General features: G+C 36.5%; 1 protein-coding gene across 2 annotated transcripts in view; it reads right to left on the reverse strand.

Moving 5' to 3' along the window:
• The window catches only part of LOC139975782 (E3 ubiquitin-protein ligase MIB2-like), a 39,288-nt gene extending 23,608 nt beyond the window's left edge, over nucleotides 1-15,680 (reverse strand). For both annotated transcript variants that reach the window (XM_071983948.1, XM_071983947.1), the window contains exons 1-6: nucleotides 15,444-15,680; nucleotides 9,262-9,512; nucleotides 5,213-5,384; nucleotides 3,677-3,783; nucleotides 994-1,188; nucleotides 115-260 (exon numbers count right to left, since the gene is read on the reverse strand). In XM_071983948.1, the coding sequence (XP_071840049.1) occupies nucleotides 115-260; nucleotides 994-1,188; nucleotides 3,677-3,783; nucleotides 5,213-5,384; nucleotides 9,262-9,493 (852 nt within the window). In that variant the 5' untranslated portion in view covers nucleotides 9,494-9,512; nucleotides 15,444-15,680. The remainder of the gene's footprint in view (nucleotides 1-114; nucleotides 261-993; nucleotides 1,189-3,676; nucleotides 3,784-5,212; nucleotides 5,385-9,261; nucleotides 9,513-15,443) is intronic.
• Nucleotides 15,681-18,012: the final 2,332 nt, after the last annotated feature.

Here is an 18,012-nt window from a genome sequence, read left to right on the forward strand (position 1 = left end):
TCTTTTGAATGAGCTGACTGCATTTGGATACCATCACGAGTGTCAACCAAGGTGAGACGGAACTGCACCGTTCCTTTCTAGGTGAGTCGGTAAGAGCTATATATATATACATACCTCTTCCATTTTAGCGTTCCAGCCACCATGGTCTCCTTGCATTATCTTTAATACCGCCACGTCTAGGTTCACCTTCACTTTCTCACCGTGGACAAACGACCACTTCTTGCCATAGGCACTGACAGAATTCTTAGCGACTTTTTGGCCTAATAGAGGAGAAGACAAAAGCCACGAAAAATATGTTTAGAAAGTCAAACAATTGGTCCCAAAATGTTCAAACCAAAGTATGCATTTAATTCTCAAAGCATTCATACAAACTAGCACAAAAATGTCATATGTACATATCTAAATCAGTTCTCGTCAGTTACTGGGACTTAAATCCTCCAAACTCCTTTCAATCTTTGAACAATTTTTACTGGCTAAATTTTGGAAGGAACATGAATGACCTTTAAGCATATTTAATATGACTGTTGGCCTAGGATTACACTCTAACTAAAGATTTGAAATCTTTGTCTGTGGTTTTGCTCAAGTACAAGGAACCCCCTTTGCAGATATCCAAAAGTGACATGAGATATAAAGTCTCCATTCTGAGTTCCCCACAGTGAATTTAAAAATCGTTTACTTATATCGTTTTTCGGCAGGATTCATATTTAAGTATAAAACATATGATTGCAGCTTCTTATCTCCCCAAAAGAAGAGCAAAGTGGCAAAAACAAGAGAGCCCTGTATCTATGATGAATGGATCCCAAAATCAAATGATCAAAACTGTTTCAGATCAAAACTGAACAAAAAGTACAACATAAAAATGGACACTCTCCATACAACTGCCACAAACTCTACTTTTGCAGCAGACAACAGAATAATTACAAATTAAGATTAAGTAATTTTTTGTTTGCCCAGATTGTACGGGCCCTGTTTTTAATTGAGTCTTCTACTCACCCAGTTTCCAAAGGTGATCTTTGTAGTAGGTGCCGCCCTTCACTGAATCGAGACACCTTAGGTCGACTTTACCTTTGTGACCGACTCGATACACGTTAGTATTTCCGTTGGACCACTGAACGTTAGCTACACTACGATCGGACTCGCTGTCCCAGCCCCTGATGTCCTTGATTCGCCCAATCTTTCCGTCACCTCCTACAGGCAGAAAGAAAAATACCATCAAAACATCGGCACACCCACGAAATAAAATCAAAACTAAAGATGGTTTATAGTTATGCCATAGTCTGACGGATCAAACAAATTGCCAAGTTTTTATAGCATTTGATCAAACTTTGTTAGTACAGTAGTTTAAACAACATACTTTCAAAAACACACTAGCTATCCACATCTAGGAGAGAGGAAATACCACCACATGATCACAAGATGGAACAACATACATGAATTTTTTCCTCCCTTTAGATTGGTTTGGATAAATTTTAACCGGAAATGGAGATGCACCTTAGAAAATGTTATCATTCCCTACTGTACTGTATGTCTATGTTATGAGAGCGTGGTGGCCAATTGGCTAATGCGTCGGACTCGTGATCCGAGGATTGCTGGTTCGATTCCTGCTTAAGTTCATTACATTGTGTCCTTGGGCAAGATGCTTTATCTCACTTGCCTCTCTCCACCCAGGGGATAAATGGGTACCTGTGAGGTAACTTGTCACTGGGCGCAGTATATAACTGCTGCCGACTGGAGGGATTGTCTCTGGGACAGGTTATCATTGACCAGGGGTAATATAACGTCTGTAAAGCGCTTTGAGACCTATCGCTGGTATAAAGCGCTATATAAAAAGCAAAATATTATAAAACATAAAAAATATTAATTTCTCAATTACTATTCTGCGGAAACTGTTCCACCAAAGACATGTTGTAAAGTTGTCAACAGATACCGTTCACATGCAGTACTAGTTTCTACATGATACTTCCACTATGACTTCACTATCTCCCAAGGTGACACCCATTAGTTACCCTTCTTTGAATTACATTGAATTGACATTCCATTCCCATTCTGTGATCAACACACTTTGGCAATGCTATGGTACATGAAAGAAAATGTACCATTTTGTACCATGTAAACAATGTACCATGTAAACAAAGTGTTCAATCTTGTACTACTAGGCCTACTTCTTCAGCTTCCCCCTGTCATATAAAAAGAATGCGACGGAAGTGTGAACAGTGCAAACATGGACACAGTTACAATAGACAATTTGAAAGACATGTACCTTACCAATGCAAAAATGCAATAAGAAAGATTTACAAATGAAAAACAAAAGGGAACAATATTCCCCAAAACCTCAATAATATGTCAATTTTTAATGATTACCCAAAAATCTATCAATTAGCATGCATAAAGCAGACAGTTTAATTAACCAATCACTGAGAAATGATATCATATGTACAGCCCTGGTATTTACAGGGGTGGTTTTAACCCTAAAAACTGTCGCCAGACTATTTTGGAGGGTCACCCAAGGAATTATGGAGAAACCAGAAATTGCCAGTATTTCTGGAACAAAAACAAATGAAAATAATCTTGAACAATCAACTTCTTCAAAAATTATTTTGCAACTTAGCACCCTAGGTCACATAAACACCTTTCCTGGGCCACAAACTCTGCTACTTGACGGTGCCAAGATGATGAACCTGAAAATTAGGGTCACCAGGCAACAACGCTTGAATACCAGGGATATACCATATTGATATACATATGACATTGATATACACAGTGACTATTAACTCTATTGACCAAGCTACAGCATACAGCAGGCAGTTACCATTAACGGATAAGTCATAGTCTTAGCAAAACTGCATATTGTTTAGGCAAACAGAGCAAAAAATCAGAACAAATTCTGCAGTCAGAATTCGAATGGTTGGTCTTATGAATTGGAAGGATGATTAAGTGGGTGACATCCCAGAAGTGTGTGTGGGATGGGGGGGGGGGGGTGGGGGCAGTGCCTAAACCTTCCAGTCATGTAGTTTAGGTATAGATTAGAGAACAGAGCAAATTCATTTATGTGGTGTTCCACACATGTCTACAGTCACCGATGCTAAATAATAAACCACAAGAGTGGTGAGGTGTGTTCAAAACTTTGGGCATCTTCCAAGGCACACATTCCATAAATTGCTGTTTATCATCTTCATCGATGACTGTTTCCAATAATGCAAAGCATGTGTGAATTGTGATCACTTCTAGCGGTATCTACTGTAGCACATTTCCCAAGGCACAATAACCAGTATATCATCTAGATGCTGTTAGCTGTACTGTAACTTGCAAGGTCATAGTGTAGTACTCCATTTATGGTTAAATATATGCTGTGATATATCCTCTTACTAACTAGAGAATACATCACCGTACGTTATTTTTATTGTTGATATATTGTTAAACACAAATATTCAAACTCTATTTAACTGTTACTTATTATTGAAATGTGATGGGACCTCGTGATCTGTAACAATATATTGGTACGTTAGTGTTGTTCCACTGCTAGCCATAATAGATGGGTCAATTGACCTACTTCCTCATTTTCTCCCCCTTTCAAAACATTGTCCAGCAAACTGATCAATGGTCACGCCTTTACCATTGACACAAAGCAGGTGCCATTTCCGTTTAAAGACGGGTCCAACATAAAGAGTTAACCTACCATCTTGATTGCCCCAGTCCCAGTCAGGCCCTCGCATAACTTTTGCTCCAGGGACCAGACCTCTGTAGCCTATCTTGATGGCACTGCTTCTAGGTGGCAATTTGACTCTGTGTAAAGAAGCAGAATAACATGAAGAGATAGAGAGCAGGGAATAAGTTATATCAAGTATCGCATTGCAAAATGAGCAATATGTTAAATGGTCAAAGCAAAAGGTTTTCCTTACAGAGGAACCATAGCATCTTATAAGAGACAACATTTTGAAGCCTTCAGAGTTGCTACAGTACACAAACTTTGAGCACTAATTGATTACAAAATTATTTGCTTTTAAACTTTGCAGACAGAGCAGGTTATAATTTATCCAATATCGCATCGCAAAATTTTATGTAAAATTGTCAATCAAAAGTCCAAACATAGTTACAGGGGTCCCAAGTATGAGGCAGGTGATGTAATAACAACTATCAATTCTACAAACGTACGTAATCCATTCTTTGCTCCTTAATCCGCTTCCTTTATAATCATGGTTTATTTGGTTCTAACTCCATCAATGCAATTTACACTTATCTAGCGTCATACTTTCATTGAGTTACATTTTGAACTTTTCATTCCACTGCGAATTATTGCTGACGAAGGTCTCAAGGGGACCGAAAATTCCAATATATTTTCTAAAACATTACTCCTTATTTGTCAATTATGAGTCATATCTTATTTCTCTGGTTTTCTCTAATAATATTTTCTTTTGGAGTAAACATGGATTTTCTTTATAATAATATATAGATATGTACTGTACATGCCCAGGTGTACAGGGGAACCATAGCATCTTATAAGAGACCAACTTGAGAGCCTTCCAAATTGCTAAAAAAAGATTGAACACTAAATTATGGCCTGAATGATAGGTTTAATCAAAGTCTGTATTAATTTATGATTGGTTGGTTCATCAGTCAAGGCTTGTTCTCTAAATTCTTTCCTTGATTTCTGAGCTACAGTATGTACATGAATTTTCACCTTATCTCCTACTGTATAGGAGGAAGTCTTATCTAGGACTGTTTACAGTGTGATAATTTGCTATAAGCAAATTATCATACTGTAAACAGTCCTATAAGACTTCCTGTACCTGGTTTCAAATATACTGTACTGCATTTAAAAACAGAAAGAGAAGTTGGCAACATTTTATTACATTTAGACAACTGGTACAGCTTAACACTATCTGGACACTGCAAAGTGCACATTACGTAGTTTAAATACAACTATTGTACAGGCTGGTACATTGACACATGATTAGAAAGCTATACAATATAACAAAACAAAACTGTATTCAGTTAGGAGTGGAGAGTATGCTAGATTGGATCAGTGGAGGAACAGATATAAAAGGTTACAAATTCTGTGACATGAACACATGAAAAGGATCTCTTCCCACCCCCCCCCCCCCTTTTCTCCTTTCTTTGAAGTCAATTCACAGATTAAGACTTTGATACATATGACTGTGAAGTTGCACTTTCATAGACATACACTGTACAATCAAAACAATGCTTTACTCACCCAACCGAACTGGGTGTGATGTAGAGCAAAAAGTGATGAGAGAGGTCATGTTTGTCGCTATGGTAACAGGATGCACAAAGATCAAAATCCTGACATTGGGTGCAATTGTACCTCATACCCATAAAACCTTGCTTGTTGCAGGCATCACAGAGGATATTGACATGTTGAATACCTGGGGAAGAGGAGAGAGAAAAATAGATTCATGAAGGAATATTATCAGTTTTCAAACCAAGTTATGAATTGCCTTCATGGAGATTGATTGAGAATGCACAGTTTTCAAAGAGCTTTGTCCACGATAAATGCCAAACAATGATGCCATCAATTGAGGGAACAATGAGCATATCTGAAATGACAGAGCTACTGTATGTATGTACAGTACCTGCGTAACCACCTTACTATTGCCCTTACAGTAATTTAATTGATTTAGTGTGTGGCAAGAAAATTAAAGAAGCAGGGATCAGAGACCAAATGACCCGGTTACAACTTGCCAAACAGCCTGAGAAAATATTCCAGTAACTGTTTCTTAATTGCTTTAGTTGTACAGCAAATCAGCCCCATCTCCAACACACTAACAGTACTTTTGCACAAATTGCAATTGATCGAAAGTTAAACACACAAAAACAGACAAAATAAACAATGTGTGCAACCTCGTTACTACAGTATATGATGCTGTTCTGTAACTTCTGTTCATCAAAAGTTCCATAACGATCCATTCAAAAAGGTGAAACTGACCCTGGATACAATGGACTTAGCCCTTGGTTCCAACTTTCTGCCCGAGAGAGGGGGGGGGCCACTATTCACATAAAATGACATCTGGCCCTGGTACACTTCTTTTCAGCCCAGGCTGCAAAGTTCTGATACTTTTGTAAACTACACAGTAAGTCTGTAGGTCTTCATGTTTATCAAACCATCTCATATTTGCAAACTACTGTACTTACACTTCCTTTTGGTCTGACATTGCTTCCAAAACTAAAAGACTGAAAAACTACTTGATTCCCACGTTTGCAAACTACTGTACTAGTACAGTACTTAAGACTAATTACTGTTCTATGTTCTAGGTAAAGAGCTCCTACCAGCATAGAATGTTACTGCCATAAATGTGTCATAAATAATCAGCCATGATTCCATCTTTCATATTAACTGTAGATCTATCATATTACAACAAAACCTAGATGTGCAATAAGCATGTCAACAAATTCTTAATACGTACAGTAATTTTTCCTTCATTACTTGAGACCTGACTAGCCAATTTAATTTTGGATTTAGAATTGAATATCGTCAATTATCAACAATGATGCAGATCAAGACACTATCAGTTAATGATACACTAAGCTTTTCAAGTCCTATTTTGTACAGTAGACGCCCACAGCAAAATGTAACGCACTAGCTGATATGATTGAATAGTGTAGTGACACGGTGAGTGGGGTGCACTTCAATTGGGGTCAAAGCTAGACAATGGTTCCACACAATTCCTTGTACACAGAAATCTAGCATCTAGACAAGTTTGTAGGTTTGTTTAAATATGTGTGTATTGCAGCAAATATTTCAACTACAGGTACTACAGGGCGAAGGTGTTGTAAACTGTGATTTAGTATACCAAAGATAACAACTGAAATTGATATTTTTTGTACTTCATCCACATAAATACATGTATACCCATATATGTTGAACTAGGATATTCTTGTTCCCTTCAATGCTGTCATAAGATACAGTAAAATCACCTCGACTGTAGAGTAGATCTCGAAATTTATCCAAATTGTATATATATTGAAAATATTAAGTACATCTCCTGTGGTAACATGTTATCTGTTAGAATTCACCACAGAATTGCACAGGACTAGAGTACATACAGTACATATGTAGATCTATTACAGGTGCCCAGACATGTACTAAAACGTCCAGGTTCGTAATTCTTTCTTACCTGAGGCAATACACTTTTTTAACTTCTGTGCAAAGCGATCCGGCAACAGTTTGTGATCTGTCACTTGCAGCTCTCTTTGCTGCTTCTGTTACAGTTCTGGTTCTACTTATTTAGTTTTATTCTCGTAGTTGTTCACTAATAGTTTGTTTATTGTATGGTTCTGTTTGTATTCACTACTGTTTTATGTATACTGTCGACGGGAAATCATTTTCCGTTTTTTTGTTTTCTGAAATGGACAGTTTTCTATCTATCTATTATGCTATCAATCTATCTATAGACTCACCCCAGAGAAGAACCAAGCTCATAAACATCACACCATTTTCTAATCTATCATATGATTTTATATAATTTACAGTAGCACATGAATGAATTTTTTTACCTGTAGTAGTGTGAAAACATCTTAAATTACAGTCAAACATTTTGTCTTCAACATCCACCCCACCCCACCCAATAATAACATAAATCATCCCCAAATGTATACATTAACATTAATTATATCATTCTGTACAAGTAATAATCTGAAAAAGAAACACCTCATAGCACAAAATGCACAGTATGGCCTGTCCTAACCATTTGATCTATATTGTACAGTACTGTAGGTCACAGTCTGAGAGTACAAGTTATTAACTGCCTCCATGGGAAATGGTTTGATGTCTAAATTTGTACAAAAAGGTCTGATGAAATGTTCCCTAATGCCCAGAGGGATTCATATGAAATTATTTTCATAAGCCCAGGTGAGAAAAAGACTTGACAGGTTCTTTAACTAAGTACTGTATTAGTATTCAACCTGAGATCAGTTGTTCTGACCTCCACCAGTTCATAATAGCATAATTTACTAGTGGAATCAGTCACTCGACAGTTACAATATGTCAGGGAGCAGTTACTGTACTGTACCATTGCTTCTTGGTCTCAAACAACCAAGCACTAAGTACAGTAAGTACTACAGTATCACTGTCAGTCTGCCAGGGCAAGTTCACCATTGACCCAGCAGATCTGCCAGGGAGGGTTACTGTTGATGACCCAATAAAAGAGTATATACTCTGTTTAATGCTGTCTACAGGGGGATACCAGGGAAGTGATTGGGCTTTCATGAGGATAATGGTTAAAATTAAGTAACAATTGTTGCCCAGACTGGTGCAATGCTACTGTAGTGCACCTACAGTACAGAAAAAAGTTAAATTGCTCTACAAATGACGATCACTAAATAGCGGTACAAGTCTGTGCTCATGTAGAAAGATTCGATGCACAATTACTGATCAAATTACTACAATAATTACACAAACTTTGTATACCAGTACTTTAACAAGAAACATACCAGAGGTCATGCATGGCCGAGCCCATTTAAAGAGGGGAGGGGAGGTGGAGGGTTCACACCAAGATTTCTCTGGCATTTCTTCAGCATTTTGGCATGCTTCAAGTGTAAATTTAGGCGGGCCTGTTCAAATTTTGAATGCTGGTTATTACTAGTTTATGAAGACTAGACTTTGCTAATATTGTTTGTGTTTTTCAAAGCAAATTTTCAGACTTGACTAAAAAAGTGGGGGGGGGAATGTAAATTACAGTATGTATATCCCCATTCCCATCTCTGATACCTGATTTCTGAAGTATGTACTACAAACTTACTTGTGCAGGAAGTGTCTTAAGCTACCGTTGGGGAAAGTACAGTACCTACAACATTTGAAATTGTCCATGACAACTAATCCAATTTTATGAAAGGTCAGCTGAGGTGAACCAATTAAATATTACTTGTTTTGTCTAATTATTCATTACTGCTGATTACAGCAGTAAGTTTACAGCACTTAGTGTGCAGTATATTGAGTCTTAATCTTGGCAATTTTTTCATACTGTAGCATGTTGGTTATTTGCGAGGATACAAATTGATAAGATTGATATCTAGTACAGTACAATACAGTACAGTAATGTACAGTAGAGTTAAGTACAGTACAGTTATGAACAGTACAGTGCAGTACAGTACAGTAATGAACAGTATAGTACAGTTTTGTACAGTGCAGTAATGTACAGTACAGTACTGTACATTACAGAACCATACAGTAATGTACAGTACAGTAATGTACAGTAACGTACAGTACAGTAATGTACAGTACAGTGCAGTGCGAGGTCTACTCACCGACTGTTGCATTGTCATATATGAGGAGGTCGTACGCATTATGGTAACCCATGCGATAGTTTGTTCGGGAACCATTATCCCACTGTACGATGACTGTCTTCTCCGGTGACGTACTGCTGCCCTTCTTGCCCACTTCAACTACTGTGCCAAGATTACCCTCTCCGCCATCTTGGTCGTTCCATCTCCAATCCGGTCCTCTGACCACACGATAACCGACGACTGTACTTTCCATCAACCAAAACTATCAGTGCCTACACAGAAAAGATTAAAGACAAATAGAAAATGTTTTTAACAGTCACAGCTTAAATGACCATTATAAGATATTTATACAGTAAATATTGTTGAACTTTGTTGAGCATTGTTGAACATTGTTGAATTTGGAAAACATTGTTGAACATTGTTGAGCATATTTGAACTTCAAAAACAGTTTCAAACAAGCTTTGCATTTCTTGTTGTTAAATTTGCTAATCAGGCGGTGCAGTACCGCACCATGCTAGAACCATACTGTACTATACTGTAGATGAACCATTAATTACATACTGAAAAGTACAAACAAACATGAGATCTACATTTATTATTGATGAAATTGGAAAAGATTCATGTACATAAAATAATAAATTATTACATTAAATTTGTGTGCCATTGCAGGCATGAAACTCATATTGATTTACGGTACATAAATTGCTAGTGCGAGGCAGCCAAGCAGTATCCACTTTTTATCTCTTTTGCGTGGAGGTTAGATGGCTTCTAAGTTACAATGACATAAAGTTGCAAACCTACACAAATGTCAGTAATAGAATATTGCTTTACTAACATTGAATGCTGCATATGAATGCACATGTATACTGAATGCTTTAATATTCTGTCAAGATCATGCTTTCGTTACTTCCCCCTTTTTTTTTTTTCATTTTTCTCGTTTAACTTGTCTGCAGAATATTGCTGCAAGCATTGTAACAAGTACTAATTCTATAGAATAGGCTGGTTTGTCACCAATCAGAGCTGCCTTTTAGTGCACCTCCTGAATTGCACTCTTTGAATTAAAGTCTGCTCACCATCAAGCCTACTAACAGATCCTGGGAAAACTGTTTTGCTTCTGCTGCCCCACATCTTTGGAACAAAATTACCTGAATTCATAAGGTTCTCTCTTTCTCTCATGTCCTTCAAATCTACTCCAAAAACTCATCTGTACTCAACGAATTCTAATTGACTTTTACCTTTTTTATCTCAATCTTTGTCTGTTACTTGCTTTGTCGTTTCTTACTGTTGTTTCACTGCCAGCACCATGAGCATCTTTTTGACAGATACCGGGTCATTACAAAGGTTCATTGTTATTAATATTATTGTGCAAGTTATTATAAAATTAACGTATTCATAAACAGATCACCAGAAAAGTAATGTTGGCTTCATGATTCCTTGCAATGCTTAGACATTCAATCGCAAATCTAAATTTTCTAGTTTTTGATTAAAAACAAATTTAACGTATGATATTTGTACCTAGTTTATCTCATTATCTATACTAACTTACTAAGTATGAAGTTCATTCAATTAAATTGCTTTTGAAGCCATCATTCTGAAGTTAGCCTCTCTCGACCTTTGACCTCTACGGAAACAATCTACTGTACAGTAGGGTTCTTGTACTCACTAAGGTGGATCCACTCACTAAGGTGGATCCACTCACTCAGGTGGATCCACTCACTAAGGTGGATCCACTCACTAAGGTGGATCCACTCACTAAGAGGGATCCACTCACTAAGGTGGATCCACTCACTACAAGGTGGATCCACTCACTAAGGTGGATCCACTCACTAAAGTGGATCCACATCCTAGTATGTATGTAGTTCATCAAAGGTTTGTTTCCAAGTTGTAATATTTACAAGCATTTCAGACAGCTTGACCTATCAGAGACACTGTTATTACTAGTGTTTACACGGGTCCAAAAATCGGGAACCGGGTACCCGAGGGCCGTTACCCGTCGGGTATCCGGGTACCCGGAAAAAATTGTTTACCCTCGTGTACAGTATCACGATTTTCAAGATATTACATATTGGATGCTGTAATAAATGCATTATATTCTCTACTGACAATGTTTTCATGTTCAAATAAGTTAGTGTAAGATAAGGTATAAAACCTCCCTCAATAATTTTTATATGCTTCTGTTTCTTTCATTAACTTGTTAATAAATAAATTATTTAATTATAATTAGCATTACTACTAACATCGCACTGCCGCCGCTGCTTATGCTAGCTCGTGCACGTCTATTGGATCAAACCATATAGATATCCAATTTAGCTCTTAAACAGTTTTTAATACTACTACTATCTATTGTGCAGGCCCAGGGTTCTCATTAGCCGCGAGATCGCGCAATTTGATCGCATTTGGAATAAACGATTAGTAAAAAGCCAGTTGCGATTACTATTTTTTAGTTATCCAGTCTATAATCCATAAACATCGCGTAAAATTTCTTGTCAGCCTTTCCTTCTTTGAAATAAACGAATGAATAAATAATAATTTCTTCCGCATGGTAGCCTAACACCACACTAAGTCAATGAGAAATCTAGCTAAGCCTAACCATCTGTTTGTTTGCTGGAGATGTGACGCAGTTATAAGACATCCATGGAATCCTTTCGTAATTGCTGTTACGTTCGACCAAATGGTTGCCTAACACCACACTAAGTCAATGGGGGGAGTTTAGCCTAGCCATCTGTTTATTAGCTGAAATTGTGACGCAGTTATAAGATATCTATGGAAAGCTTTTGTTATTGCTGTTATCTTCGAACACGTGGTAGCTTAACAACACTAAGTCTATGGGAAATCAGCCTAACCATCGGTTTGCAATTTTTTTTAAACAATCACACTTTGCGTAGGCCTATGATTCGGGTAATAAATTAGGAACCGGGTAGTATCGCGTCGAACAGGCCCCTTCGTTATTGCTGTTATCTTTGACCACATTGTAGCCTAACACCACACTAAGTCAATGGAAAATCTACCTAACCATCGGTTTGCCAATTTTTTTTTTTTTTTAAATCTCACTTTGCTTAGGATTCGGGTAATAAATTAGGAACCGGGTAGTATCACGTCGGGCGGGTACCCGGGTACCCGGATAACCCGTGCAAACACTAGTTATTACAGTAGGCTACGTTACTTTCCGCCAGTTACAACATGGCAATCTGTCATAAAAAAAAGAGGCTACTTTCTGCTGTAAAACAAAAGGGCATGGCCAACAGCACTTTTTCTCGTAAGTTGGAAACAGTTTTTGTGAGGTACATACATTAGTTACATGGAATAAATTGTAAAGTGTTTCTGTTGGAACTTACTGAATAATCACAGAGCTCTTGTTTTGTTTCCTTTTTAATTTGAATGCAATGGAAATTAGGTTGCAGATTAAACCAATTTACAATAAATGACAGCATTATTTTTATTAATTGTTTCTCAGACTATTTTTTCTCCCTTCTTTTGGCATTTGATTAAATGTGCGGTAAAAGTAACTAGTTCCTTTTATTTTGATTTAACTTTTGTTTGTTATTATTTGTAAGAAAACTCTACAGTAGCTTACTGATAGTGTGAAGGTCATTGACAGTGGATTAGCAAGAAAGGCTCAAGATATGTTAGTTGGTTTTGAAATTCATATAAAATTTTAAAAACCAAAGGAAGGTGATATAAGACAGTTACTACCCGGCATTCAAGCTGAGCATTTCCGCACGGCGGAAATTTGTTGTTATGGTTACGTCTCCTAATCATATAGACCCCTTCGCTTGTTTGTGTGGGACCATCTCAATATTTGTGCCATTTGTTACTGTACAGTTCTGTAGTATTTTTAACAGCATTTTAACAGCATGGAAAAGGTCCAATCCATTGTAACTTCATTACATCTGCTCTTAACGTAGATCAGTCCAATTTTTAAACTATTCAAACTCAAGGTACACATATACCAGCATTGTTACGAACGCAGGATTCCGCGACTAGGATGCAATGTTTTAGCCAGGGACGCAATATTTTTGTTGAGAAACAAACCTTTTAAGTACATGCACTCAAAACTACGCCTTTGCAAAACATAACAAAACATGAAATGAAAGAACATCTTTCTTTCTTCTAAGAAATAACATACTGTAACTTCTCTAAAAAATAATTTATATTCCAATCCTACAGATGATTGTTTGAATATCAAACTTTGAAAAAAAATAAAATCATATCAACTGCAAGTTGTGATACTTCGATACAGCGCAAACATTATAACCATTACAGAGATTGTCATGCTAAAAATAGCCAATGATGCTTTCCCCAAAAAATTTGATTGGTTAATAGTCCCTAACCTATTGTCTAGAAACATTCTTGCACATGCAGTGCTCAATAAACACAAAGTATGTTGTTCAACTGCACATACTTGTAACGTTACTTTTCCCTGTGTAGAGATAGAGATGTTTGTACTATCGCCTATCACATGTGGACACTAAAATGTCATGTAACGTTAGGCCTTGTTGTCGACAAGAAGGGCTCATGGTACAAAGTTGCAATTGAATTGTTTCATCAAAGCCTGCATACTGTATATGGTTATTTGTATACAGGAAAATCTCCCGCTTTGGAATTTGACAGTCAGTTTTGTCATTGTATATTAGTTAAAGGTTTCATCATTTGTTTATATATCATGCACAATATAGGCCAATCACTGTATCCTTCCATTGCAAACAAGCCAATGTGTCGTCAGGATTCATTAAATATAATGTAAAGTTAAATGTGTATTCCTGCAGAGGTCTTTTAAAGTTCATGTTTTCATGGAGGACTGCAGGAATGCAAGTTTTTTTGTGAACCGATGGAAACAATTTTTAAGATGAGTTGCTCTATGGATGCAATTTTTTAAATCCTAGTTACAGTACAATACAACCATACAGGTCTGTTGGGTGAACAATACATTTAAACAATAATATGGAGGTAGACAGTAACTCTGTCCATACTGTAGACTTGTTAACTTCATGTATGGTTCCATCCATATGTACAGTAGCCTAGCTGAACTGCACTGATAGAAACTGTAGTGTGTAGTTGCTCCTTTACAAACACTTTCTCAATATGCAAAATAAACAAAATTTATGCTCCGAAACCTCAACAAGACAGTTAAATTCGGTTCTTTAATAAGAAGAAACATAATTTGTGCTCCACAACCTCAATAAGACAGTTAAATTTGATAAAGTTCTGTAATAAGAAGAAACATAATGTTTGTATTTTTATGCAATGTTATGAATTACATCATCCATTTACAACAATCAAACAGTAACAGCCATTTCAATGTTTGTGAATTTTTTTCTTAATTTTAAATCTTAGGAAAAGTTAGGGAACATGAAAGATCATGCATGTCACCATAGCAACCCTGCCTTGCATACTACAGTAGGCCTATCTACATTTCACTGACAGACAGTGTAAGTTAGGTCTAGTCTATAAGTTATCATGGTTATTGAACGTTTAATTATAGCCTACGCTGCAACCACTATCGAAATGCAAACTTCATCTAGGCCTAACCCTTCAGTCTCAAGGAAAACAGTTGAAATTGCTAGTAGCAGGCTGCTAGTCTTATGCAGTGAAGAATGAGAACATGAGTTTTATATTGGTTTATACTTTATAGGGTCTAGCCTGCTTTAATTAATTAATTCACCAATTTGGTGAAAACATAGCATAGATAGAGTAACAACTTTAATGTTAATGTCATTAGGGCCTAGATTGTTAATTAATGCATAACATATTAACAGACTTTGCCAAGCTTGGGAAGTTTTGTCTTAGGCCTAACTAGTCTAACTGGAACTTCCAGTGGCAATGGAATGAACGTAACTTACGCCTAAGCTACTGTTTTAATTTTACTAAACTAGACCTGGAGTCTTACTTCCATGTTCAAGGCAGTGCCACTTTTCAACTTCCTGCTCTACAGTAGGTTTTTACGAAAGAATGAAATAACTTAGTTGAGGGATAGAAACTAAACAAGCAATACCACAGTATTTCACCCTAGGCCTTCTTCAACTACTACTACTATAGTATTAATTGTACTAGTACAGTAGTACTAGTAATACCAGAACTTAATAATAGCAATGCATAGGCTTGTACACAAGTTGTATCACAAGGCTAGGCCTAACTTAAGACAGTATTATTCTACAGTACCTGTACCATTGGCACTAGTGTATCAGTGTGTTGGCAGAGCTTACCTGATCCTAGGCTCAGCCGATGCAGTGCCAATGCGTTACACTAACTTAGTAATCACACAACAGTGAGCAAACTCAATAAACCAATCCAAAAGTGATGAAGATATTCAAAACGAACAGTTAGATTCAAATGCCATGGTAAAATATTTCTAATTTGGCGAGTCAAGCAAGGACGGGGTACTAGCGTAAACCTACGGACTGCTGAGTCCCGTCGGTGTCATGATACGTTACCTATATAATATTAAAAATAACAAACGAGGTGTTGATGTGTTCCCATATTGTTATGAATCTTGTCGGCTGTATATGAAAAATCTGCTAGCTATGTCGGTAGCTTATGAGGTAAATGGATGCAAACGTCCAAGCCTGTTACGGGGAATGCAAAGGACCATGGCATAATGTGCTATTCAATGCCAATTTCATGATTTCATTATTAGTTTGAGCAAAGAGTGATAATGATTCAAGAAACTCGCATATCTTCAACCAAGCATTTGAACTTGAACAACTTGAACAACAGAAACTGAATGACTGCAAGTGTGAAAACTGTGTGATACTAGGTGCACTTTGGTTATTTTTTTAGTTTTTCGTACAACTTGCGCCCACTGAATTCCAGTACGTGTTCTGGTCCAGTACTTTTGCAGTGTACTTGAGGTCCCGAGTACTAAGTACCAATGTCAGAGTACTGCGTTTATTATTATTATTATTATTATTATTATTATTATTATTATTATTATTATAATTATTACTATTACTATTGTTATTACTATTAATATTATTATTAATATTATTATTATTGTTATCATTATTATTATTATTACTAATATTATTAGTACTATTTTTATTATTATTATTATTATTGTTGTTATTATTATTATAACAAAGATTATATACTTCTTTAAACAATTATTGCCCAATCACCCTTATTTTAAACACCGACTATATATAAGATCGGTGCAAAAACGATTGCCTCTAGATTGAAAGTGGTTACTCAAAAACTTATTGGGCTACAGCAAACTGGTTTCCTCCAAAATAGATTTATAGGAGAAAATATCAGATTCGTTTTAGACCTTTTAGATTACACTTCTCACTATAATATATCGGTGTTTTATTTCTAGTCGATTTTGAATAGTGTTTGATAAACTGGAATGGAACTTTATTTGACAGTACACTCTCCTACTTCCAATTTAACGGTAGTTTTAAAAAGCGGGTTAAAGTCTTCTATATAGTACTGCTTGTATTTGCAATAACGGGCATAGAATATTCAAGAGGTTTCTTCCCGGTTCAAAGTCAGGCAAGGCTGCCCCATAAGTCCGTACTTGTTTATTCTAGTTTCGGAGATATTTGCTTTAAGGATACAGAATAATACTATCATTAAAGGTATCACTATATATTTACAACAGGGACTTATGTTATATGCCGATGATACTACGTTTTTCCCTCGATAGTAGCAGAGAATATATTGACGAGACTCTGCGTATCCTCAATACACTGAATCTTGCGTCCGGTCTATCAATTACTTTTTTTTAAAGTCAAACTTATTTCCGTTAGGCCCGTTCATTACTCGTGCTCCAAATTTTGTAAACACCCTCAATTTAATGTCACACAGGGTCCAGTTAACTTTTTAGGTATTTCTTTTTACGAGTAATGGAAATGACTTCATTGTTTTGCTTGAACTATACGTGCCTAAGCTCTCCAGACTTAAAAGTTGCCTTAATTTATGCCGGTCGTCAAGGGATCTGACCCTTTTATATGACGTAATGTAATTGTCAAGACTTTTGCTCTGTCCTAACTAGTATTTCTCTTTCTAGTTTAGCCAAATCCTCTTAGAGAGTTCATTAAGGATCTAGAAAAAGTCTTCTTTGACTTTAGTGGTTTGGTATTCCCGACAAAATAAAACGTTCGGTTATTATTTATCCAATTATAGCGACGGAGGGCTAAAGGTTACCCACGTCCCTAGCAAACAGTTTAAACTGTATAGGACATGGATTAGAAGATATTGCAATGATAAAAATGGCCCTTGGAAGATTTGTTTCGATATTCACTTGAAATCTTACTGCAAAAAATTGATTTCTCAGAGTAACTATTCTAAGAACGATGTAATCAATATTAAAAAAATCATTTGTGAGGCAAATTGTTTGTGCCTGGGTGCTACATTTCCTTTTGCCCTCCGAAGTAATTTTTGGAAACCAAATGACTTGGAACAACTCATTCATTCGCATTAACAACAGTACTATAATGAATGATCATTTGTTTGATAAAAATATAAAGTTCGTAAGTGATCTTTTTGACAACGAGGGTAGGCCTATATAAGCCTCTAACGTACGATCGTTTTAAAGCTCAATTCCATATAGATTCTTTGCCATTTACTATTTACTTTGGCATAATCAGTTGTATCCCGAAGAAGTTTAGAAGGTCAGGTTGCCAAAGAAACGACTCTTCCAATGTTAATATTGATTGGTATAACAATCTAATGCAGGCCACCTCTATTTCTCAATTAATGTACAATTACCACTTACGTAATATATTTGATTTCCCAACTGCCTTTCCATTTTAAGTTCTTACATAGAATCACGGC

The sequence above is a fragment of the Apostichopus japonicus genome, chromosome 11 (assembly GCF_037975245.1).
Source record: "Apostichopus japonicus isolate 1M-3 chromosome 11, ASM3797524v1, whole genome shotgun sequence".
Taxonomy (NCBI): Eukaryota; Metazoa; Echinodermata; class Holothuroidea; order Aspidochirotida; family Stichopodidae; genus Apostichopus; species Apostichopus japonicus.